At 50.1% G+C, this 26,639-nt stretch overlaps 1 protein-coding gene across 1 annotated transcript; it reads right to left on the minus strand.

Annotated features, from left to right (window-relative positions):
- Nucleotides 1–1,755: 1,755 nt before the first annotated feature.
- Nucleotides 1,756–5,877, minus strand: LAMTOR5 (late endosomal/lysosomal adaptor, MAPK and MTOR activator 5). The gene is made up of 4 exons (XM_045015125.1): nt 5,722–5,877; nt 4,547–4,608; nt 3,495–3,612; nt 1,756–2,128 (listed from the first exon to the last, which is right to left on the minus strand). The coding sequence occupies exons 1-4, from the start codon at nt 5,754–5,756 to the stop codon at nt 2,068–2,070; spliced, it is 276 nt and encodes a 91-aa protein (XP_044871060.1). The 5' UTR covers nt 5,757–5,877; the 3' UTR covers nt 1,756–2,067.
- Nucleotides 5,878–26,639: the final 20,762 nt, after the last annotated feature.

Genomic DNA, 26,639 nt, shown 5'->3' on the forward strand with positions numbered 1-26,639 from the left:
TCAGTTCACTTCAGGAGAAAGTGGCATAAGCTACAGTGCAGCAGTGTGGAGGTTCTTCTGGCTGTAGAGACTCCCATTGGAAGTGGCTTAGGAAATCTGCTACATGAGAACAAACAATGGGAGCAAGCTTACCACCACCCAGTCAGTGGGTGTAGTATTCATGTGTTACCCAATCTCAATGCTCAGCCTCCCTTATTCCTCTACCTTATGCAGTTATCCACTCTGCTGTGTAAAGATTCTGTGCCCCACCCTATTTTAATTGGAACACCAAAAGCTTCTGATCCCCTTCTTTTAAAAATCCAGCACAGATCCTGTCAGAGCTCAGATTTGGCATAGCAGCCTCAACTGTTTCACTATCACTGTGTTTGACCCCCTGCTCCAAAATACCAGCTAAGAGCAATCAGTAGAAAGGGCAAAGAGCCTATAAACATGAATTTAAAGAAAAATTTGACAACTTACCTTACTGGCAGAGAGTTGACACATTTTCTCAGTATATGTTGTTTGGTGTAAGCATGGAAGGGCTGGGGGAAGAGAATACATCTGCTGTGTCTGCTCCTCAGCAAATGTAACTTTTCTCCTCAAGTAACTATGTAGCTACATGGCACTGAACTTTATGTATTCATTCCGGATAACAATGAAACTAAGGATCTTAATGCATCCTGGACAGTTTAAGAATATACTTTCTTTAATGCATTGTTTGGCAACTATGATTGATCACTTGGAAAATTGAACTACTTGACATTTCACTTCCTTACAAGAGATTTGAGATGGGGGTATTGGTCAAAGCTATAATGGTGAGAGACGATAATCAACAGAACTATAAGAGTACTCCCTAGTCCCCATTGGCACTACAGGAGGTTGGAGAGTACCAAATGCAAGAGGAACAGCTTTTAACAGTCAAACAGGAAGTTTGAAAAGTAAGGATCCTTTTGGCCATGTCCCTATCAAGGATTGTATTGCTCTGAGATTTAGGACTAATAGTTGCACCATTTTCCTGCTAATGTCATGTTAAAAGTCACTGGGTCTAGTATTGTCTATTGATGTTGACATCATCCACTCTGAGTCCACACTACTTAAGGTCACCTTTCTTGTACTGATTTAAAACCATGCAGTAAAGATTTGTACCTCCATGGGTTTAGTAATTGGGACAGTCTCAGGTCAAATTTGGCCCCAAATTAGGTTTTATAAGTAAGCTTTTACCATACATAAAACAAATGTTTCCATATATACTTGATCACCAAGGGAGGGAGTTGTTAAACAATGTTTCCCCTGCAGTGTTTGCAATTTTAACAGTATCATTAGGTGTTAAAGTCTGAGAATCCTGGTGTGAAATTGACAGCTTGACAAGTCCATTTCCAGTGTCAAAACAGTAACACAGGACGCAAAACACAGTAAGTAGTGCTGTTGAACTTAATACTTCAATTTTAAACAAAGACATTTGTAACAGACAAGGAAACTGTTTATAAATGTATGTATTTTTAGCCAGAAGGGATTAAAGGTGTCCTACAAAGAATCTTACTGGGGTTTGGCTCTTTCTTTGATGTATGAAGGCAACCTACATGAGTTAAGCTTTCTGCTTGTTTACCTTTAAAAAAAAAAAAAAAAGAGCTTGCCTGATGTTTTTGAGAGAGGACCATTGGGAAGTGCAAGGGATCTTTATTGTAAGATGACATATCTGTAAAAGTCTGTCTATATATAGTATTAGTCAGAGGTTCAGATAAACCAGCGTTCAACTGAAGCTTACATAGCCAGCTGTGTATTTCATCTCAGATAATTTATTGAATTCAACAAGTAAGGCCACAGGTTAGGATATTTGATCATTACACAAGTAAGGTAAGTTAAACCACAGTCCATGCTTGACAGTAAGTTCTGGGCTGTGCTGGAAGTTAGACTCTGACTGAAGTACAGTACCAGTTTAAATAAGGAGGGAAGCTACCACATATTTAAGATTGCCCCAAAATTAGTTCTGCAAGCACTTTCTGGATATGATCAGCAGAGGAAATAGATCAGTCCAACAACAAGGAGTTGCACCAAGGGTGGAAAAGAACCAAGCAGATGTATGAAAGGTCAAGATGCCATTTTGTGCACTGCCACAGTGATGCTGTCATGCTTCTGGATCATGATGTTCCTGAAATAAACAAACAGTTATTGAAGATAGGTATAGCTACTACAGTGCAGCTAATCTGCAGGTCACTAGCAAAGATGTACTGGGAAAGCATTATCTAAAGTTGTATCTGCTGCATACTGTCAAAGAGGAAGCACTGACTAGATCGGCATTTCTCAAATGCAGCCACCAGGGGCTTTTACAGCCACTGTCTCATGGGCAGTGAGGGTAGGGGAAACAGCAGCCCCTCCCCCAGGGCTGCTGGCAGGGGTTGGGCCAGGCAGTTGGGCTCAGGCTTCTGCCCTAGGGTGGCAGACTGCAGCTGCATGTTGGCAGGCTCCATCCCCTGAAGTGCAGGGCTCATTATCACCTTCGTTGCCCTGGCCCCTGTTGCCTCCCTAGCCACAGCTTAATTTGTCCATCTCCCCCTACAACCAGGGCTAAGTAAATCTGTTGTGAAAAGTGACAATACACGTACAAATATTACTTTTCCCAGATGCAGACTTACTAGCTAGCAAGTCTAAAAAGAACAGACAAAAAAGCAAAACAAAAAACACCCAGAACATACAAAGCACATTATTTGTGTTTTTCTGTTTAGGTCCAGTAAAGAATAGAGACAACTGTATGTTATTTTTATTATTCAGTTTGTGAAAAACCCCTACATACATAAATATGCACATACGTATGTCCAAATCACAGTAATTTGTTTTTTCTAAAGTTAATTAGGCATTTTAGGAAAAGTTGTCATAGTGGCCACACTGAGGCAACCAAAAAAATTGTTGAGAACAACCCTGGACTAGATCCTGTACACAAAGGACTAGGACTCCATTTTCCATCTCTGCCTACTTTGAAAACATTTGGGCTCTAATCTCCCCCCCCCCCCAAACACCAACACCTCCAGGTACTTCAAAAGCTTGAAGTGGGAGATTCCTGGGAATCAAATCTCCCTTCTTTTGTGAAAAGTTTTCAGGAGGATTAAAACAGGATCATAAGGTCTAAATAGCCATTACAGACATGCTGCAGGAATGACTAGCTAGTATTGCATCCTTGTATCTGGCAGCAGCCTCTCCGCTTTTTGAAGCATGCAGTATGTATAGAAACAAGGTTACATTCACCAATGCCTTAGGGCCTCAATTTTAATAAGCAATCCACAGTCCAGCTCCAGAGAAAGGCAAGAATTACTTTCCTAGAGTTGCTGCCATGTGTGCCACTGGGGGTAAAGCTTTGTAGCCTTTTATCTGTCACTGTAACCAGGGGCACATGAGCAGAACCACCTAGAAGTGAAAGAGGCTGTTCTAAAGATCTAATATTCCCAGAAGATCCTAATGATAAGATACAGGGCAAACCAAAAAGAAAAGGGAATGACAGACATACAGCTCCAGATGCTCACCCATTATCTGACTCCAGACACACAACAGGAACATCAGTAGGATCTGAAGTTAGTTTGGCTGCCTGCTGGGCTAGAACTGATATCACACCTGCATGTTCATCTGAAAGGGTTCCACGACCTATAAAATACATCTTTATGTAAGTGTAAAACCCCTCATTACATGACAGTAACTACATAACCAGCCAGCCCAAGAATTTAGTTGAACTATGTGCACTAATTGAACCCATTTTTCAGGTTATCCCCATAATTGCTAGTGCATTCTAAGGCGTTTTTCCTGCCAGTGCTTACCACCATGTTATCTGTACTCTTCCCAGATAAATACGGTCATCACAACTGTGATTTTGGTGGATTTATATAGTCATATTTGCAGCATACCCTAATATTCAGTATCCAATGCTGCCTTATTTCAGGCAAACCCATTCTTTTAATTTTGACTGAAAGAGGCAGCTAATCTGTTTACCTATAAACCCATAAAGATACCTATGTCAATGGCAATGTTTACAATTACAATTCATTCTTGGGCTCCTCATTCCACATTTTGTCCCCACCTTTTAATTAACTGGGCCATAATCAGATGATACCTGTTACCAAATCAGCAACAGCTGTGTCTTATACTTCAATTGTTCTGTGTTCTAGGACAAACAGGAACCTGGTCCATAGCACCAAGGGACCCTAGCTACAGCCATACATATTGGTTCATTATTGAAACAAAGGCTAGTTGTTCCCCCTATACAGATTAGTGGGTTTTCTTTAAAAAATGAGTTAGTTGGCAACCACTGGTAAAGAGAGGCAAGTAGACCATGTACACTTTGATATTTCAAATATTGGGACAGGAGAGAGCAAGAATAAAACACGGGATTTTAAAGAAGTAGGAGATGGAGAGTTTAACAGAAACTGCAGGGATCTGCCCAAAGCTGACAGACAGCAGGTTTATTTTTCTAGTGTATATTTTAAAGCATGTACACTATTTCAACATGAAAGTGTTCCTGGTACAACATGAAAGTGGAAAGGGGCCCCATTTTCTGAAGCAAATAAGCTGCTTTGTTACTTACAGCCAAGGTTCAGGCCTTGTGAATCTGTGCAAAGGACTCCAACTATTGAAGGATTCTTCATTCTAATAAAGATAAAACCCGAGATCAGCAATTTAAGCATTAGATGGGAAAGAAACAAATGAGACATCAAGACAACAGTGAGAGCCTCACCTAAATCTGAAACAATTTAAGCAGTGCCATCTTTTCAGCCTGATAACAGCCCCCCCTTGTCAAAATAGTTCAGGGTGGAGGGAAAGCAGGAACTTTCATAACTGCAAAATGCATTTCATTATTTAGAAATGCTGGTTAATTTGATACCATCTCAGTCAGCGAGCAGGGTAAGCCTCACTGAGAATCCCCTGTTCAGAATGGGGGTTTGTTTCCATCTGAGCAAGAGAGCAGAAAAGCTCTAGGACTTTTGTCAACAGGAACCCCTGCTCCGTGGAAGCAGAAGAGAAAAGAGATGAGGGAGAAGAGCGGGTTCTCAATTACCAAAGAGCAAAAGTTGCCAGTCACCTGAAAAGTTCCTACTCTCTCTATCCCATAAAATCATCATTCCCCAAATCCTACCAACCAAAACTCACTCTCACCCCAGCACTCCCTCTTCTTACCTACCCAGGTATGCCCATTGCAGATCCTTCCCAGGCCGTGCCCCCATCCAAGTAGCCCAAATGCTCCCTCCTCCCCACGCTAGCACCCCACCCTTGGTGTCCCCAAAGAACCCCCTGCCAATCACCCTCCCAGTACCAATCAGGTGTCCCCAGCACTCCCCCTCCCTCCTGCTAGTGTCCCCCCTACCCCTCGCCAGTGCCCCCAGCATCCCCAGTGCTCCCCCTCGCCCCGCCAATAAACACCCCGTGCTCCCCGCATTCCCCCTCCCTCCGGCCAGTGCCGCCCCCCCCGCAGCGTTCCTCCTTCCCCACCAATACAACCCCCCAAGTGCTCCCCCCTCCCTCCGGTCAATGCCCCCCACCCCAGCATTCCTCCTTCCCCCACCAATACAATCCCCCCAGCATCCCCCCACCCCAGCGTTCCTCCCCCTCCGTGCTCCCCACGTTCCCCCTCCCTCCGGCCAGTGCCCCCTCCACCCCAGCATTCCTCCTTCCTCCACCAATACAACACCCCCCACCCCGGTGCTCCTCCCGTCCCCCTCCCTCCGGCCAGTGCCCCCGCCCGCTGGGGTCAATGGCACGTACGTGTCCTCCAGGTGCTGCTCCAGCGTCCCCTCCATGTTACTCGGCTGCGCCGCCGGCCGGTGCGGGGGGATCTCGGTCTCTCTCTTCCGCCCGCCCCTCGCAGCTACTCCTGTGCAGCCCCCACCCACGTGACAGACACTAGTAGAGCTGCCGGACGGCGGCGCAGGAGGGTCAAATTTCTTAGGCGCGTGACCGAGGCTCGCAGCGCAGGGGGCGGGGCCCACGGCTGGTGGAGTCGCAGCCCGGCCTGAGCCTGCGCTGTGCAAGCGCCCCGGTGCTGCTGCGTGCCGGGGGCCTGGCCGGCAGCCACCGCCAGGGAGCGCCCCCCCTCCCCCAGGGCGGGTGGCCCGGCGCACAGCGCCGCTTCCCGCCGGACTGAGGCCAAAACCAGTTGGGAATCGGCCGGGCCAGTCCCAGGATGAGTCGGGGTGTGACTCCCTAGTTTTGGCCTTTCACAGCTTGGCAGTGCAAGCAGACGGGATTCAGCATCCCGAGAATGCCCCATCCGCCGCCCTATAGAGGCGTCCCACACTTGCCTCTCCTTTGGCCCAATTAACAGATAATTAAAGTGGAACTGCTGCAAGATGAAAGCCTCAGCACCGACACTGTTCCGCTCCTTTCTCACCGGGCCCAGGGGGAGACTTGAACTAAAGGTTCTACGCCCCCAGCTGGTCACTCTTGCACTGTGGCTCCCAACTTTTCCACCCTTTCAGGAGTCTGATTTGTCTGGCATAACCCAAGGGCCAACCCACTTAGAAAGTACTTGCTTACAAAATCAGACATCAACATATGGAAGTGTCACAGACACACTAGTACTGACAAATTACTTATTTCTCATTTTTACCATACAATTATCAAAGAAATTGATTGGAATATAAATATTGTACTTACGTTTCGGTGCAATACTTGAGCCTGTTTTTCACTTGTGAGCCTTGGCTGAAGCCCGAGTCTCACCGCCCAGGGCCAAAGCATGTAACTTAGTGTTGCAGGCCACCTGTGGTACGGGGCCCCAGGCAATTGCCCTGCTTGCTACCCCCTATTGCCAGCCCTGCACTTGCAACCCCCCTAGACCTGTCCTGTGATCCCCCTGGGGGCTGCAATCCCTCAATTGAGAAACACTGATCTAGATGAGTTGAGTTCCCCCTGGAAGATCTCCAAGTACCCCCAGGTGTCCATGTACCCCTGGTTGAGAGCCACTTCTCTAAGATATCAACAGTTGGTTACTGTGAGAGTCTGAGCTTGATGAGTATATAATAAATAATAATGATATATGGAGATATACCTATCTTGTAGAACTGGAAGGGACCCTGAAAGGTCATTAAGTCCAGCACCCTGCCTTCACTAGCAGGACCAAGTACTGATTTTGCCCCAGATCCCTGAGTGGTCCCCTTAGGCACTGAAGGCACAACCCTGGGTTTAGTAGGCCAATGCTCAAACCACTAAGCTATCCTCCCCCAAAGTAGTCTGCTTTGGAATGAAAAATCCCACTGCAGATGCCCAATTTAGTCTGTCCTGTTCCATTGCAGCCTCCTCCTCTAGGTCATTGATCTCATGTGTAAGATCTTTATCACCAATACATGGCAGGTGTTTAATATGTTAACATACTTGTTTTTGGGAAGTGACAGAATAGAGTTCATTTACAGAGGTGTGAAGCTCTTCATTCCCCACTGGAGGGCACTACACTTGCATCCACATAGAGACCACACTGACTGGAACTGCACACCTAAATCCAGGTTACAGAAACTTTTCCAGACAAAATACCTGACCTACCGTAGCAGCAAATGACACAAAGATACAGAAACTCGAGCCAATAGCTATGTAGAGACTGTGTTCCAGGTAGCATGGGAGCTCGTGGCTACTCCAGTCCCTGCAGCACTCACTGTAGGCAACGGCATAGGAGGGCTGACTGGTGAAACCACTGCTACTCCAAGCCAAGCCTCCCCAACTGCTTGGAATGGAGGGTGTGGGGAGCTCATAACTCCTACTGCCTCCAGCTTGTCCCAACAGGAGGTGCTGAGGAAACAGTTACCCTGCACCAAGCCTGACTCCATTACTTTGCACCTTGTGTTGTCATTTATCAGAGGGGCAGCCGTGTTTAGTCTGGAGCTGTAAAAAGCAGCAAAGAGTCCTGTGGCACCATAAACTAACAGACGTATTGGAGCATGAGCTTTTGTGGGTGAATCCCCACTTCATCAGATGCATGTGGTGGAAATTTCCAGAGGCAGGTATATATATGTGTTGTCATTGATACTGCTGGGAAACAGGTGTCAAATGCTCCCAAATCAGAATGGTCGTGTTTTCCGCCCACTGGTGTAAGTGATGACCCAAGGTGCAGGACAATGGTGAGTCAGACCCAGAATCTATAGAGCTGGGATTTTGTCCTCCCTATTAAGCCTGGAATCTGAAGTTGACCGTGGCCTTGGCTTCTGGCGCTGTGAACGGACACCCTCGTTTCTTGCCCTATTGACGCAGGGCGGACATGACAAACGGAAAGGAAGATGCCGTGCGTAAGAGACAGTGGCGTAAATGCCTCCTTGGCTGCAGGGTGACGCATTTCGGGGCAGCGTGACTCTGGCTGGGTGGGAGTGCAGATTGGATCAAATTACCATTAGTCGCCCCATCCCCACAGCAAATGGAGTTAGCCGCTGGAAATGAATGGAAAATTCATTACATAGGTTGCTGATGGAAATTTATGCAAGACCATTTGGCTGGTGCTGAAGCCTCTCATTTATTATAGGATTTCAGCTCCTGGGAGATGCAGATGAGACCCAAGAACCTCCGTTAGGGCCCCATTGTGATTGCCTTACTCCATAGGCATAGTCTGACTTCTATAGTTGGCGGGGGTGCGGGGGGGGGGAGGAAGCTCCTGCTAGGCCAATGGGGCCCTGCGTGGCAGGGGGAGCTATTTTCTGCTCCTGCCTGAGGCTTGCAGTTTAGAATCATTGGTCAGGGCACGTCCCACATCCATATCTAAGCTAAGGGCCCAATCCTGCAAGCTGTGGCGGATGAATGAAATTGGAGTTTTATGCAGGCTCAGGGATCTGCTCCCATAGAACAGTGATCAAGATCAGAGGCCAAGTGACCTGTGTTTGACTCACCTTTGGGTATCACTGGTTTAAATGGCAAGGTGCTTCAGAAGCCAGAAGCTCAAAGTCAAAAACTACATCATTAAGGGATGGTCAGATCCAGGGCTAAGTCAAATCTTCCCACATTGGGGAAGCACCTTCCCATTTGGACCATTTATTTTATTTAAAGGGATACTATCCAATTCCTGTACACTACAGTCCCCCTCCCCTCCCCTGACTGGAATAGAAATGATATCCCAGCCTCCCCCGTACTGGACAGCCCCAGTTGGTCGGGCCCAGCTTTCCAGTGTAACGATTTGAATTGAGTGTTGGGTGCTGCATATTAAATCAAATGGCACGTTAATTCTAGCACTTCAGCACTCTCTCCCTGATGAGAAAGTCAGAGGCAGCGAGAATAATGCCTCCCTTGATAGTTCCAATTGCCAGCAGCAAAATATCCCATCTGTCAGAGTGGCGCTGGCCCTCGCAGGCAGGCAGCGTCAATTACTTGGGGGAGATAAAGATTTATCACTCTGTGGACACAGAGATGTGAAACAGAGCCAGACCTTCTCCATCATCCAGCCACCCTGGGGCAATTCCCTTGCCCTCTGAAATCCTGCACTGCTCCACGCTACAGCTGCTCACCCTACATCTGCAACTCATTCCATACACATCACATACACACATAGGCGCCGACTTATATGGGGCTCTGGGGCTTTAGCCCCATGAATAAATCCCAAGCAGGGGCTCTGCCCCACCAATATTTTTTCTCCCCTGCTTGGAGCGCCCCCCGCCGCTGCCGCCGCCGGGGCTGCCCAGAGCCCTTTAAATCCCAGCCGCGGCCGGGAATCAGAGGGCTCTGGGCTGCCTGCTGCAGCGGGAAGCCCAGAGCCCTCTGATTCCCGGCTGCGGCTGGGATTAAAAAGGCTCTGGGCTCCCCGCGGTTGCAGGCAGCCCAGAGCCCTTTAAATCCCAGCAGCGGCTGAGATTTAAAAGGCTCTGGGCTCCCCGCGGTTGCAGGCAGCCCAGAGCCCTCTGATTCCCGGCGGCGGCTGGGATTTAAAAGGCTCTGGGCTGCCCACCGCAGCAGACAGCCCAGAGCCCTCTGATTCCCGGCCGCGGCTGGGATTTAAAGGGCTCTGGGCTCCCCGCCGCAGCAGACAGCCCAGAGCCCTCTGATTCCCGGCTGCGGCTGGGATTTAAAAGGCTCTGCGCTCCCCGCGGTTGCAGGCAGCCCAGAGCCCCTTAAATCCCAGCCGCGGCCGGGAATCAGAGGGCTCTGGGCTGCCTGCTGCAGCGGGAAGCCCAGAGCCCTCTGATTCCCGGCTGCGGCTGGGATTTAAAAGGCTCTGGGCTCCCCGCCGCAGCAGACAGCCCAGAGCCCTCTGATTCCCGGCCGCGGCTGGGATTTAAAGGGCTCTGGGCTCCCCGCCGCAGCAGACAGCCCAGAGCCCTCTGATTCCCGGCTGCGGCTGGGATTTAAAAGGCTCTGGGCTCCCCGCGTTTGCAGGCAGCCCAGAGCCCTTTAAATCCCAGCCGCGGCTGGGATTTAAAAGGCTCTGCGCTCCCCGCGGTTGCAGGCAGCCCAGAGCCCTTTAAATCCCAGCCGCGGCCGGGAATCAGAGGGCTCTGGGCTGCCTGCTGCAGCGGGAAGCCCAGAGCCCTCTGATTCCCGGCTGCGGCTGGGATTTAAAAGGCTCTGGGCTCCCCGCGGTTGCAGGCAGCCCAGAGCCCTTTAAATCCCAGCAGCGGCTGAGATTTAAAAGGCTCTGGGCTCCCCGCGGTTGCAGGCAGCCCAGAGCCCTCTGATTCCCGGCCGCGGCTGAGATTTAAAAGGCTCTGGGCTCCCCGCGGTTGCAGGCAGCCCAGAGCCCTCTGATTCCCGGCCGCGGCTGGGATTTAAAAGGCTCTGGGCTCCCCGCGGTTGCAGGCAGCCCAGAGCCCTTTAAATCCCAGCAGCGGCTGAGATTTAAAAGGCTCTGGGCTCCCCGCGGTTGCAGGCAGCCCAGAGCCCTCTGATTCCCGGCCGCGGCTGAGATTTAAAGGGTTCTGGGCTCCCCGCCGCAGCGGGCAGCCCAGAGCCCTCTGATTCCCGGCCCCGGCTGGGATTTAAAAGGCTCTGGGCTCCCTGCGGTTGCAGGCAGCCCAGAGTCCTCTGACTCCCAGCCGGGGCTGGGATTTAAAGGGCTCTGGGCTCCCCGCGGTTGCAGGCAGCCCAGAGCCCTTTAAATCCCAGCCGCGGCCGGGAATCAGAGGGCTCTGGGCTGCCTGCTGCAGCGGGAAGCCCAGAGCCCTCTGATTCCCGGCTGCGGCTGGGATTTAAAAGGCTCTGGGCTCCCCGCGGTTGCAGGCAGCCCAGAGCCCTCTGATTCCCGGCCGCGGCTGAGATTTAAAGGGTTCTGGGCTCCCCGCCGCAGCGGGCAGCCCAGAGCCCTCTGATTCCCGGCTGCGGCTGGGATTTAAAAGGCTCTGGGCTCCCCGCGGTTGCAGGCAGCCCAGAGCCCTCTGATTCCCGGCCGCGGCTGAGATTTAAAGGGTTCTGGGCTCCCCGCCGCAGCGGGCAGCCCAGAGCCCTCTGATTCCCGGCCCCGGCTGGGATTTAAAAGGCTCTGGGCTCCCTGCGGTTGCAGGCAGCCCAGAGCCCTTTGAATCCCAGCCTCTGTCCGCTGATTGCCTCCTCCCCAGACCCCTGCCCCAACTGCCCCCCAGAACCTCCACCCCCTATCTAAGCCCCACTGGTCCTTGTTCCCCAATTACCCCCTCCCGAGACCCCTGCCCCTAACTGCCCCTTGGGACCTCAGCCCCTATCTAAGCCTCCCTTCTCCTTGTCCCCAACTGCCCCCTCCTGAGACCCCACCCAACTTCCCCCCCCAGGACCGCACCCCCTACCTGTCCCCTGATAAACCTTAGACTCCCATGCCTATCCAATTGCTGCCTGTCCCCTGACTGCCCCTTCGAACCTCTGCCCCATCCAACTCCCCCTGCTCCTTGTCCCTTGACTGCCCCCCGGAACTCCCTACCTCTTCACCAACCCCCAAACCGCTTACTGTGCCACTCAGACCAGCGTATCTGGCTCCATGCAGCTCCAGACAGTTGCTGCCATGCTCCCCCATGGAGCCCACAGCCCTCTCCCACCCCCAGCACCTGCCTTCCAGATTTGAACACCTCAAAATTCAGGAGTGCTCAAGCTCGGTTTGGGCAGCTTTTACTTCATTTCTCCCAAATCAGTTTCCCCTGCAAGGTGCCAACTGAAGGTGTTGGAGAACAGAGAGATCAGGTGGCCTCCTAATGCCTGGAAAAGAGACAAAGGCCGGAGGAGGGAGTGTCAGTGCCTGTGCGGACTTCTGGGAAGTGCACGGTGTGGAAGGGGATGCTGTGATGCTTTGGAACATCTCCATACAAAGCCAGTCAGGACTCTGGGGGAGCCTCCTCTCTCGGAGCATACTGTCTCCAGGGCAAGAAGTTTACACCTTCCTGGGTCTGACCTCGGAGCATTCAGCATGCCCTTCCACATCATGCACTTTCCAAAGTGAGTCTGCCCAGGCTGGTCCTGGGGCAACCAGAGGTCGCTGCACCCCAACTCTGCAGTCAGATGTGACTCTCAGCCAGACAGTAAAACAGAAGGTTTATTAGATGACGGGAACACAGTTTAAACAGAGCTTGTTGGTACAGAAAACAGAACCCCTCTGTCAGGTCCATCTTGGGGGGTAGGGAGCCCAGAACCAAGTTCTGGGTCTCTCCCCATTTCCCCAGCCAGCTCCAAACTGACACTCCCTCCTCTGGCCTCTGTGTCTCTTCTGGACAAGGAGGCCACCTGATCTCTTTGTCCCCAACACCTTCAGTTGGCATCTTGCAGGGGAAACTGAGGCACCCACACAGTATTCAGAGAAAATATTAAGAACATTCCCACTTCATCACAACAGATGCAACAAAATATAATACTGTATATTGAAGTAGGCAAGTGCTGCTTCTGACTTTCCACTTTTAATTGACCCTTGTAATCTTGTGGCACTGACGCGTTGTAGCTTCATTTTATATCGGCTTACAGGGCGGGAGCGGGGGGGCACCACCATTTTGGGCCCCACCAAAAATTATACAAACCTGCCGCCTATGCATACACACACCTAATGCGGCACATGCTCCTCTACCAGCCTACCCGGAATCCTGAAGAAAGCATCTGAATCAGCCCCGCAGTGCAATTGTGTTCATTCCACCAGGATAGCGTCACCTCTCTGCCTAGCAGCAGCAGATGTTAGGGGGCCCAGCAGGTAGCTTCCCATTGGTGGACATCTCAGTGATAGGAAGTCTGGATTTATTCATAATGTAACTTGTTTATTTATGCTGAAGCAGACCTGGAACAGAGGTGGGCACAAATGGCACAAAGGCAATCCCTTATTTCTGAAATCTCAGCCCAGCCGCCGATGCCCAGTTAACAGCAAGCAACTCTCCCCCAAGAATTGATGCTAGTTGGTGAGATTAAGGCAGTGAAGAACCTTGCTAGCTGTTCTACATCTTCCCTGAACACATAATATTGAAAAACAATAGGGCATGTATTCCAGGACCGAACACTGCTCGCATGCTAAAAAAAAGAACATGTACAGCTCTGTGTAACGGCACTCTGGTACTTATTGCCATAACAGCAGTTGTGACTGTCTGGTCAGAGGGAAGTAGAGACAGAGAAGGAGACCCTGCAGGAAATCTGGGGGCAAAAGCTTACTCTCCATTGTTATTGGTGTTATTCAGAAAGAGGGTAAGTCTGAGCTTGTGCATGTGTATAGACTTTATTTGGAGCAAGGTGGGAAAGTCATCTGCTCACACTGCAGAGGCATCAGTTCATTGTCAGGCACTTTCTTTCGTGTAAGCAAATAGTGCCTGGGTTGGCATCCCAAAGCCTCGACGGGAGGAACGCCATGAAGACCAGATCTAATCAGGGGTTGCTTACACCCATCAGAAGACATTCTGAAGCATTATCTGCCCCTGTGGGCTAATGACGCTCTGAATTAATGCTCCCTCGACATCTATGCAAATGGGCACACAGCCTCTTCACAGTAATTTGCAGCTGATGTCTTCGATCGACGTTTGGTGACATTGGCAGAAAGATATTTTGCAATGATGGAGGAAGGGGGGAATTCTGCACTTGATGCTTCCTGGGGGAAGAACTGAGCATTAGTCAGGTTGGAACTGAACCGGGACCCCCAGCCATATTGATCAATTGTTTACCCAAAGGGCAGCAAACACTCATAGAGGTTGTTCTGAGATGGCTGGTAAGTGGTAGGGCACTCCTGGCTGTAACCACAATGAAATAGAAGCAAATCCTCCCAGGCTAACACACAATCTATGTGAGCATCTTTTTCGATACCCTTTACTATTTGCACATGGACACTGCTAAGCCAAATAAAGTGAGGAGATGGTAAACCTGAGACATGACCACTTGTGGCCATTTGAGTTACTCATCTGCTAACAGTGGTGTCCATGTGAACCACCTAGTATTTGAGATCCCACAGCACTATTTGTAAGCAGCAGGGCCACTCCTCAGTTGGCATCAATGGCACAGCTCCAACGACTTCAGAGCTATGTCCATTTGTACCAGCTGAGCTGCATCCTCTTCCTCCCGTGGTTTCAATAGGGGTGGGGGGGGGCAACTTTTGCACCATGTTGCTATATGCTGGTATGCAGCTGCCAAATTCCACCCCAGAGGTAGCTGCATTTCAGGGCTTAAAGTGATTCCTGACTGTATGTATAAAGTCTGAAGGCACTCTGTAATCTAAGATGCCATTATAGGTATTATAATGACCAATACACACACCCTAGAGCCCATGAGACATGAGCTTTGTTAGTAAGGAGGTGAACTTTCATTTACTGTAGGTGTGAAAATCCCTTATGACATCTTATGGAGCTGATCCCAGGTCAAATTCAGTGATCAGTCAAGAGGGACCCTCTGGAAGTATAATTGACCAGCCCCTTTCATTGTACGTTACACCCATAAACCTCTCTAGACTCACTAGGACTCATACCCCTTATCCAGCTGTCATTACACCTCACAAGTATTCTAGCCACCCAAGCTCTGAGGATGGCTCCCATGCCTGAAAACAGGATCTGTAGGAAGATACACATGTTGGCCAATGACATCAGCTCTTTAATTTGGGGATACAAGTCCTGAGTCATTGCCTGGCCCGTGGTAGCTCCCAGAGGGGAGGGCGCAGAGCTGGGCTCCTGGAGGCGGTGAGAGCAGGGGTTGGTAGCTGTTCTCTTAGGGTATTTTGCATGCCTGTATTTTCTGGTTCATTGGCAACCATTCACAGCAAGTGGGACTCTGCCTTTTAAGCTCACCAGAGGCTGGGCTTCCTGGGGACAAATTCCAAGCTCCTCGGCCAGGCAAAACTCACATTCAAATCAAAAAGAGTTTGCTGGTGAGAGGACCAGGTAGAACTGGAGCATCGGGCTTTTGCGTGCTATCCGGTCCCTCTATTCTTGGAGTGAGAGTTGTGTTCATATTCTTGGCATCAAGTTGAGTTAGTTCAAGGTGGATATTGGATTTTGCCAAGGGTGTGTCTTGTCCCTACTCCCGTTTGTGATTTTCATGACCAGGATATCAAGGCGCAGCCGAGCTGGGGAGTGCATCCAGTATGGGGACGTGGCGGTGGCATCTCTGCTGTTTGCAGATATTGTCCTTCTTGCTTCTTCAGACTGCGATCTCCGACATGCACTCGAACATTTTGCTGCCGAGTGCGAAGCGTCTGGGATGAGTCAGCACCTTCACATCAGAGGTCACGGGCCTCTCCTGGAAGAAAGTGGACTGCTCATTCCAGGTGAGGGGGAAGCAGCTGCTCTTAATGGAAGAGTTCGAGTATCTAGGGGTCTTGTTCATGAACAATGGCAAGCGGGAGTAGGAGATCAACCGGCGGATTGGTGCGACAGTGGTGGTGATGCGGGCGCTGTACCGATCCGTGGTGGTGAGGCGGGAGCTGAGTTCGTGGAAATAGCTCTCGGTTTACGGGTCAATCTATGTCCCCATCCTCACCGATGGTCATGAACTTTGGGTAATGACCGAAAGGACGAGATCATGGGTACAAAACGAAGGAAAGGAGATTTCTCCGCAGGGTGGCTGAGCTTACTCTCCAAGACAGGGGGAGAAGGTCGGCTATTTAGGAGGGCCTCACAGTAGAGCCACCACTCCTCTGGATCGGGAGGTGGTGGTGTGGGCACCTGATAAGGATGCCCGCCAGGCGGCTTCCTTTGGAACTCTTCCGGGCACGTCCCACTGGGTGACCCAGGACACACTGGAGGGATTTTATCTCCCGGCTGACCTGGGAACGCTGGGCAATCCCCCCAGGAGGCGCTGGAACCTGTTGCAGAGGAAAGGGAGGTCTGGTCCTCCCTACTCTCAATGCTGCCACCAGGAAAAAGCAGCATAAAGGAAAAAGAAGACGAGAGAGTGAAAGCAAAACAAACAGCAAGGAGGAGAGGGAAAGAGAACGGTTACTGTTACTTCTAAAGCTCCACAGAGAAGGTATGCAGAGGCTGCACAGGGCGGGAAAGAAACGGTGGGGCTGATTCCCCTCTGGCTCATCCTAGTGTAAATCAGGCCTAAAGTCAACTAGGTGACACCAACATCAAACAAAAACCTGGGCGCTCGGGTTCTACCCAGCCTTCACACACACAAATTCCTTTTGATTTAAATGCGAGTTTTGCCTGGCTGAGGAGCTCAGAATTTGTCGAGGCTTCTGCAGCATGGATTGTCTGGCTCTGTACCAGTCAGAGATGAGCAATAGTGGGGGGAGAGGAGGTGGCATTTTCTGGAAAGCCTTGTGGCTCAGGCTTAGCTGTAGCTCCAATCCAGATGCTAAGAAGTTGTGGGGAAACAGAGGACTAGTGATAGTTTGGGGCTCCAGTGCCCAAGCTCTTCTGGCTTTATAACATTCACCTTCTGGTTTTCAGCTCACCCAAGGCACAATGCCAGACAGAAGGAAAACAGAGCAAACTTCACTGGCACGGGCACAGCCCCAGAGAGAGATTATCCGTCGCAGCACAAAAGAGGCCCTGGCTGCAGCAAGCCTAAACAATGCACAGCCCATGAGTCAAGCAAAGGATGAAGAGTCACCCCAGTGATGGCGCCTATTGATTTGGAAATGTCAGAATTAGAATGTTCACAAGGCCAGGATTAAGGGGAGACTTTTATTTACGCCCTTCTCCCAGGGGAAATCAGGGCAAGTGGCTGCTTCTGAAGTCACACAACAAACATGCCCCTTGGCAATTCAGTTTGCTGCCAAATTCGTCAGGGTTCATGCTTGTAAATGATCCGTATTCCTCCCTCCTTCTCGCTGGAGATATTTCAGACAGGCCAGCGATGACTATGTGCTGTGTCCCAGATGAAGATGCTAACTGGGAAGGTTGTTTTCCACCCTTAGAAATGTCTCTCTAAGGTCTGATCTACACTTAAAAGTTTGCTGGCCTAGCTACATTGGTTAGGAGTGAGGAAAATGCCACCCACCTAACCACCAGAGCAATGCCAGCAAAAGCCCGAGGGCGGACAAAGTCTTTTTGCCTGTCTAGTTTATTTCATTCAGGGAATTGGTCTACAAGTTGCATCTCCCCTAGGAAGGTTTGCTGATACAGAGCTTGTCTACATAGCAAGCTCTTGTGTGGCTAATCAGGGTGTGAATCTACACTTTCAAGTAGGTGTAATGTAAGCTGCATTCCGGTCCTTTCAGTGCCCTGTAGCAGTGTCCTCGTGGGATGTTACGGCACGGCAAGCTAGTGGGTTGTAGATTCACACCCTGGCGTGCAGCCCTGTTACTTGCTCTGCAGACGAGCATGGTTACTCCGGCATAGCTGGACCAGCAAACCCTTCCTCGTATGCACCAGACCTGAGGCTATGTCTACACCGGGCTAAAAGGTGGGCTTTATCAGAAAATGTGTTAGCTCACGTTTTAATTCAGACTTGGTCCATGCTATATGCTTCCGTCCGCGCAGTTGCTGTTGTCCAAGGGAAATGTTGTTCCTTCACTGACAGAATAACCCCGTTCTATTGGTGTAGGTTGCATCTACATTATGGGGTTATGCTGGCTGCTATGGTGACCTTCTACGCCTCCTACTCTAATCACCAGCCTTTTCCACGGTGCCCCAGTGAGGGTGAGAATTCACACCAAGGGAGGGTGAGGAGGTGTTAGCACTGTCTGCCACCTATCCGGGAGTTGCAGGTTTCACTCTGGGCTCCAGAGGTGCCTTGAAGGCTGCTAAGGGGATGCTCCAGGTCAGCACATTGTTGGCCATGCCCCATTCGCAGTCAGCACCACCTAAGGATGAGCCTGGGATGAGCTTCCCCTCACACCCCCAGCCCAGGCGTCAGGGAGGTTTTATTTGCTTTGTACCCCAATTCCCTAGCTGCCAGGTCCATGGGCTCCTCCGCTGAACTGGAGGAGCCCATCAACCTAGCTATCACCAATTCAGCACAAGGAGAAAGAACTAGTGGCTGGATGCTGAAGCCAGACGAAATCCATCTGGAAGTACGGCACAATTTTTTAACGGTCAGGGTGATTTACCCATTGGCACAAACTACCAAGGGAAGCGGTGGATTCTCCATCTCTTGAAGGCTTCAGATCTGGATGTCTTTCTGGAAGAGATGTTTTAGCCCAATACAAGTGATTGGGTGCAATACTGGGGGGATGGGGAGGGGGTAGAATTGAAGGACCTGTCTTATGCAGGAGGTCCGATTAGAAGATTGAATGGCCCCTTCTGGTAAATGGCTCCCCCTGAGGATGGGGTGGCAAAGAGGAGGTTGCATCAACCTCGGATCATCTTATTCCAGCTGAAAATTTGTTTGTTTTTATGTGGCTAAGCCTCATGACTAAATATTTCTGGAGAACAAAGAAGACAGGCAACAAAGACAGACCTTTCGATTAGATCCCAGGGCAGCTGAGGTGCACCAGCCAGAAAAGAATCCTGGCAGTGCACTGATCAGAAACAACAAAACAACACAAAACCAATCACCTTCCGTTCCACAATGAGAGAAGGCAGAGGGACCAGATGGCTCAAGGGACAGTGATTGGAATTGCATCTCTCTCTTCTGGCTTATCTATTCAGGGCCAACTCCAGCTGGTAGAGCCCCAAAAATCTTAACACAGCAGTTGGGGGACATTGAAGATCCCAGAGCCTTTTATATGAGAGTAGGAGTGGAAGCGGGTATCCCCATGTTTGTACAGCACCGGGCACAATAGGACCTCAGTCTTGATTGGTGTTTTTGGCTGACTGCACTCTAAACACCAACAATCCCACGTCCTCGCCAAATTATAACTGAAATGATTATATCCTGCCACCCTAAAATCCCTTTGCAATTTCAATAGGAAACAGTATTTTTCTCCACTTCCTGTCCTAAACTGTTGTGTCATGTTGCTTTCATCCATCCTTTGTCTCGCTTGTCTATTTCCACTGTAAACTCTTTGCGGGCTGGGCCGTCTCTCATTGTGTGTTTGTACAGCACCTGGCACAATGGGCACCAATCACAGCTGCGGCCTTTAGCCCTATATACACAAATAACACACAAACCTTTTCTTTTATCCTGGGAACGGCTTTATGAAGCCAGCCAGACAAGCCTCTTACGGAGGAGAACCACGTGATTCGATCTGCAGTGGCCAGGACAAAAGCTCCATACATTTATCATCACGCTCCGTCAAAGGCCAGATAACCCCCACACCCCAGCATTACTTGGGTGGAGAAATTACAACCCTCCTGCTGCTGTAGATTTCCCTGAGGACAGTTCAGGGGTCATCTTTATTTCAAAGGCTCCACTTACAGTTGCAGTGGGTGAGGGTCAAGCTTTGCTTTCTTGTCTTCTGAACAGCAACTCTGTTAACTCTGCTACACTTCTCCTGTCGCGGTCCACAGGAGCAGCAGTGCATAACTGACACTAGATTTCTGCCATTAAGAAGCTGGTTTCTGTCAATCATCCTGGAGAAGGTCCCTTCATTTGCCCTAGAGCCGGAATATCCTTTGTTTAAGAGCCTGAAGGGTAATAGCAGCTGGAGAACAAGGAAGAGAAGCACTTGACATGTGCTCTGAATTAGCATTGTTCATCCCTCAGCACCAGCCTCTCCTTGATTTAAGAAGTCACAATTGGAGACCCAAACCTCTGTTCTTGTTTCTCAGCCACCAGTGATGTGTAATCCAGGTAAAGGTCAGTAGCTGGAGCACCTGGGCATGCAATGCAGGTTAATCTTGTGGTTAAAATACTAGCATGATGTTCAGGAGATGTGGGTTCAATTGCCCAATAAAGGCTAATAATCTCTAATGGAAAAACATTAGAGCAGCGGTAGCTGTGAAAATTGGCCTGTTGGCCCCATTCACATTTAAATGGTGGTACGTTAATTTTATTTGTGACTTATCCCTGCAAGAAGCCCAACTCGGAGATGCTGCTCCCTCGTTTATTGCACTGTTAAATGACCCCGCCTTTCTCATTTGTTTATGCAGCAAGGCCAGAGGTGCCGGGGCTATGAACTGCCAAGCCTAGAGGCACTGGGGCTTAGCCCTCGCAAGCCCTGGCACAAATTAAGCTCTGCCTCCAGCTCAATGGCAGGAGTGGAGATCCTTGCGGGTCTCTTCACCCTGGAGGTTGCATGGAGCCCTGGCAGGTGGGAGTGATGACACATTGTAGTAAAACAGCTTGTAGTAAAACCAGCCTCTTCATTCCTCCCTTGCAGCAGCTGCAGGAAGATCGGGAGTGAGGGGACTCTCTCCACATGGGATAATGGTAACTTCTTTCCTCCTCATTCTCGTCTGTGCTGGCTGAAGCCTTAGGTCTTCTGGGAAGCCGAGCGTAAGGTAGAGCAGCCCTGAGGCTGCGTGACTTATGCTGAAGGACTTGAGCAGCTCTTTGAACAGCTCTAGAATGAAGGGAGTCTTCAAGCTACCTCAACTACCCCATCTCCATCCCGGTACCGAACAGGGGACCTGAAAATCAGGCCCATGGTTCTCAGCAAGGGGTGTCTTGTTTGGAGTGACCATTATTAGTAAACATATTTATTATTTGTACTGCAGTAGCACCCCCACCCATAGATCAGCCCATTATGCAAGGCGCTGTACGAACATAACAGAAAGACAGTCCCTGCCCCAAAGAGCCTACAATCTAAGTGAGTCCTAAGCATCTCAGATGCAGCTATTTCCTGTGGCTTTGAGTTCTGAGGGTTTTAGCCCATCACAAATATACACTCTGATAATTGCTAAGCATGAAACATTTTACCTCTACGAGGGATCAGGCTCTCCTCTGCCCCCCAGGAACCTCTCAAAAAGCCACTGTATGAAAGTAAGAGTCTGATTTATGGAGAGTACTAGGGAGAGCCTCAGATACAAAATAAGGTTCTTGCTTCAGTCATTTCACTCATCTCCTTTCAATAGATCTTGGCTTGTCAGAGGAGAAAATTAAAATGTTATTGATAGGGGAAGTGAAGGAATTTTTTTTAAATGGTTTTGAGAAATGCCATCCGTCAGCAGAGCTGGTGCAGCTTTCACACTGCTTTCCAGCAGCAGACGTCGCAGAACTGATGCACTTTGTCTGATGCTGTCTCTAGGGCAAGAGACGCAAGGCTTGGAAAGTCCTGAGGGAGGGTGAAATGGGGTCGGACTCGCCCCTGCGGTGCCTCCTGCTGGTGACTTCCGGGAATTAGCTCGATTCAGCTGTGGAGCGCCCTCTGCAGGCTGGTGATCCGCCTGTCCTCTGGCCCCCGTGTCCTTCCCTGGACCCGGTGCCCTTTTACATGGGGTGCTGCCCCCTGGCAGTAACCCCCTTTCTCTCAGGGTCTCCCCTCCCCAGGGAACCCCCACCCTCTATCCCCACCTTGCCTAAGTGTATGGCTACTGCCAGTCATTGTCTAGCCCCACACCCTGGGGCAGGCTGCAGTATCAGCCTACTCATCACTGGCAAGGTTGGGTTTGGACCTGCTGCCTTGACCTACTCCTGGGCTGCCCTCTGCAACCCCCAGTACCTATTAGCCCAATGCTAGGCCGCAGCCTGGGGCTTTCCAGGCTAGAGCTCCCCAACCCTGCTTCACTCAGGTACCTTATGTCCAGCTCCCTGCAGCCAGGCCCATCTCCCTCTATCGCTAGAGAGACTGTCTGGGCTTCTGGCTCACAGCCTCTTATAGGGGCCAGCTAGGCCTGATTGGAGCATGGCCACAGCTGAGCCTACTTTCCCCAATCAGCCCAGGCTTCTTGCCCCAGCCTAAAGGCTGCTTTCTCCAGCCACAGCCCCTTCCCAGGGCTGTTTTTAACCCCTTCAGGGCAGGAGCAGGGGTCCATCCTGCTACAGAGGGGAGGCAGGACACCTGGGTTCTGTTTCCAGCTCTGGCACTGATTTGTTTAGGTGATCTGGGGCAAGTCACTTAAACCTCTCTGGGTGTGTCTGTGCAGCCGCTGGGAGACGTGATGCCACGCTGGGGTAGATGTACATGCTTGAGATAGCACCTCAAAATAGAAGTGTGGCCGCCGTAGGAGCAGCAGCTTGGGCTAGCCACTGAAGTACAACCCCTTGGGTACGTACCGGATGGCTGGCCTGAGCTGCGGCCTGTGCTACCATGGCCACGTTGCTATTTTTAGGCACTAGCTGGAGCAGAGCTAGCCCGTGTATGTCTACCTGCGCTGGGAATTACACCTCCCGCCTTGGAATCTAGGACCAGAAAATAGCTGAAGGAAACAAGACAAACAAAAAGGACTGAAAAGCCCCAGTTGCATGATTTGGTCCAGGACCCAGGTCTTCTCTGCCCCACAGGAATCCTTGAGGGGGGAAAATCATCGGAGCGATTGATTTCAGGTCATTTCCTGGGCCAGGCCTTTGCTGCCTTGTTTTCTTTGTGGTTGGAAGTAATTAGTTGGGGCCCACGTGGGTTCGACCTTATTGAAGCACTAAGATGAATTAGAGCAGCTGCCGCTTCAAAGGAATGACTGGACTCCAGTGCAGAAAACTGCTAGGGTATTTTTAGACCACAGACTAATTAAATATATAGACCAAGCAGCATCTCGCTGATAGTCTCGCAGAAAGGAGTTCTGCTCCCAGTGGAAAAATCCATCTGAAATATACAGAGTGAGCTGCAGAGGTATCATTCTGTTTCACTCGCTTTGTCCATCCATCTGACTCTTAATTTCACAAACACCCTCCAACAGCCTAGGCCAAGTTCCTCCATCAGTATCAACCACCCCACCTGCTTTGTGCTACTCCAGCCCAGCCAACGAGGCATAAACCTGGCTGAACTGGCCAGTTAAACTGGGATTAGAGCAGTTTTGCAGCCAGAGCATACTGGTGCATCTGGCCCCATCGTTTTAATCTCCCTCGCAGAAAAGAATTAGCCCCGATGTGTCAGGCGGTCAGCTTTTGGGGGCAAGAGGGCTGTCTTTCCAGCTCCTAGCACAATGGGGCCCTGAAACCTGCCTGGGGCATCTAGGCCCTATTGCAATACAAACAATAAATATCAATGACAGTGGGAGGTGGGTCCAAGTGAGGAGTGCAGGCAAGGGGTTAAAGGAGAAAGAAGTTGTTGAATCAGAAAGGCCTTTGCACAGTGAGGAGAGAGTGGAGTAGAGCGGAGCAGAGATTGCAAAGGATTATGGGTCCTTGGCTAGATTCCAATCTCACGCTGCTGTAAATTAGGAGTCACTCTGTTGAACTCCGTAGGGTTGTTCTGGATTTACACCAATGTAAATGAGATTGGAATTTGCAGATGATACAAAACTACTCAAGACAGTTAAGTCCAAAGCAGACTGCGAGGAGTTGCAAAGGGATCTCACAAAACTGGGTGACTGGGCAACAAAATGGCAGATGAAATTCACTGTTGATAAATGCAAAGTAATGCACATTGGCTGTTTTCAGAGAACTACCCACAATGACTCCAAGATCTCTTTCTTGAATGGTAACAGCTAATTTAGACCCCATCATTGTATATGTATAGTTGGGATTATGTTTTCCACTCAATGTGCAGCGGCAGTCAAAAAAGCAAACAGAATGTTGGGAATCATTAAGAAAGGGATGGATAATAAGACAGAAAATATCATATTGCCTCTATATATTGGAATTGGAGAAGGTTCAGAAAAGGGCAACAAAAATGATGAGGGGTATGGAACAGCTTCCATATGAGGAGAGATTAATAAGACTGGGACTTTTTAGCATGACAGAGGTCTATAAAATCATGACTGGTGTGGAGAAAGTAAATAGGGACGTCACAGTGTTATTTACCCCTTCCCAGAACACAAGAACTAGGGGTCACCCAATGAAATGAATAGGCAGCAGGTTTAAAAGGAACCAAAGGAAGTGTTTCTTCATACAGTGCACAGTCAACCTGTGGAACTCCTTGCCAGAGGATGTTGTGAAGGCCAAGACTATAATGGGGTTCAAAAAAGAACTAGATAAGTTCATGGAGGATAGGTCCACCCAGGAGTGTAAGTAACTTAAGGGACTTACTGATATGCAGGGCTGGGGTCCTGAGCAAGGGGAGCTCGACCAGAAGGGGTGGGGCCTTTAAATCCCCAGGCCCTTTAAATTGCCACCAGAGTCCTGGGGCTCCAGCTGCTGCTGGGAGCCCAGGGCCCTTTTAAATTGCTAGACTAGGGAAGCTGTCCCCTGCCGGTACAGTCGGCTGTGTACTGGCTCTTGCCAGTATGCCGTACCAGACCGTACCGGCTTACTTTCACCTCTGGGTCCACCAATGGCTATTAGCCAGGATGAGCAGAGATGGTGTCTCTAGCCTCTGTTTGATGATTGCCTGTTCTGTTCATTCCCTCTGGGGCACCTGGCATTGGCTACTGTCAGAAGACAGGATACTGGGCTAGATGGACCATTGGTCTGACCCCCTATGGCCGTTCTTCTGAATTTGCCCCTTCTGTCTTAATCATTGAGTTAACTAAGTAACACCAGGCCTAATAATGCAGCAGAGCAACAGGAAGCTTGAAAGGTATGCAGAGTTCCTGTGTGAATGGGATTCTAGGCACATGGGTGCTCGCTTTCAGATATGAACCTGTTCTGCCTACGGTTAACATATCCCACATCTACCAAATAGACACAGGCTGTTCAAGACGCGGATTGTCATTTTCTAGATGGTTGTGCAGCACCCAGCAGTTCCAGCCAGGTTGGCCACTAGATCTTATCACAATATAAATATATTAATTGAGGGCTTTAAAAACCTCTTGAGGTTGCAATTCCACTTAGCAGTGGAGAAGGAGGTGTCCAGCAAACAGTTCACATTGATATGGCGATACCATCAACCCCTGTTTTGCATTGTTGACCCCCCTTTTCCCCATCCCCCCATGCTCTGATTCCCAGCTCAGGAGCTCTCTCTGCATTGCATGGGGTCTCCCACTCTACTTAGCACCTGATCCAAAGCCTATTGGAGTTCATGGAAAGACTCCCATGGACTTCGGCGAGCTTCAGACCCAGGCCTTAGAGCTCTGGCAGTTTTGAACTTTGACAGAAACTAGGGTGACCAGATGTCCCGATTTTATAGGAACAGTCCCGATATTTGGGGCTTTTTCTTATATAGAGGCCTATTACCCCCCACCCCCATCCCGATTTTTCACACTTGCTATCTGGTCACCCTAACATAAAACCCTCCTGCTGTTCTTTACAGGTACACAACCCTGAGGGTATTAACGTATCTCCTGCGCTCGCCTGGTTTAGCCACTATCGCTCAAGAGCAAAAGCAAAAATAATGCCTGATTAGCCATGGAGGAACAGAGCGCAAGATGGAAGGACAGGCCAATCAACTTGAGATGGAGAGCGGCTCCGGTGAAGCCCATTTGGCTGGGAAGTAATTGCAGCGATATATCCCCGCACCAGAATGTTAGAGAAACACGGAGTGGTGAGCCGGCGTCTCACGTGCTTCATGGTTTAGGAGGCCTGGAGTTAGGTGTGAGGTGACGATCCCATCACCAAAGCCTTGGGAGATGCTCTCCCAACAGGACAGGTAAAAGCCCCACCCACAGGTCAGCTGGTCTCTCTACCGACGACATGTGGAGGGAAAGCCACGGGGTACCATTAGCAGAGCGGAAGGGTGATCTTGTGGCTAGAGCACTGCTCTGGGCTGTGGGAGACCTGGGTCTGGTTTGTTTCATCTCAGACTCTCTGTGGGTACGTCTACACTGAGGCAGGGAGCTGTAAATCTCAGCTCGGGTAGCCAAACATGAGTTAGCCCAGGAAAATTAGTAAAAGCAGCAAAGAATCCTGTGGCACCTTATAGACTTTCATGCTGCAAAACGTCTGTTAGTCTATAAGGTGCCACAGGATTCTTTGCTGCTTTTACAGATCCAGACTAACACGGCTACCCCTCTGATACAGGAAAATTAGTGTGGCCACAGAGGCACAGGCTGACTGCCCACGTACAACCCGTCTGAGATAGCAGACAAGGAGATGGATCCTGACGAATTCTCTCCCCTTCCCCTGCCCAAAAATCACCCGCCCCCTGCACCCCAGTGGGCTTGGCAGATAGCTGCCACCCCAGCTGTGGTTTGCCCCGCTCTTGAGAGGCATCCCTGGGAGAGCTGTTGGTTGGAGGAACCCCTGGAGGACATTACCCCTGTGCTGTCCAAGGGCTTGCAGGGCAATGCAGAGAATTGGGGGCTAGGTGTATAGGCTTGTCTCCAGGGGATGCGCTGAGTTCTTTGGCCTGGCAGTCAGATCCACAGCTAATATAAATCAGCATAACTCCATTGAAGCCGATAGAGAGATACTGACATTCACCACTGAGGATCTCAGCCTCAGAGCCAGGATTTTTACCCAGGGGGCAGGCATGGAAGCGTTTTGCTGTCTGTAGAGTGCCATGCAAATTTACAGCTCTCTATAAATACTTAATAATAATAATATTGGGCTTGCCCAGGGAC

This window comes from Mauremys mutica, chromosome 4, assembly GCF_020497125.1.
Source record: "Mauremys mutica isolate MM-2020 ecotype Southern chromosome 4, ASM2049712v1, whole genome shotgun sequence".
NCBI lineage: Eukaryota > Metazoa > Chordata > Testudines > Geoemydidae > Mauremys > Mauremys mutica.

Bases quoted from the DNA above. Each gene is read 5' to 3' on its own strand.
- LAMTOR5 (XM_045015125.1), bottom strand. From the start codon at position 5,756: ATGGAGGGGACGCTGGAGCAGCACCTGGAGGACAC. The intron at 4,609-5,721 runs GTACGTGCCATT...TATCTTTATTAG, and splicing joins GAGCAGCACCTGGAGGACAC to AATGAAGAATCCTTCAATAG. The intron at 3,613-4,546 runs GTAAGTAACAAA...TGTATTTTATAG, and splicing joins ACAAGGCCTGAACCTTGGCT to GTCGTGGAACCCTTTCAGAT.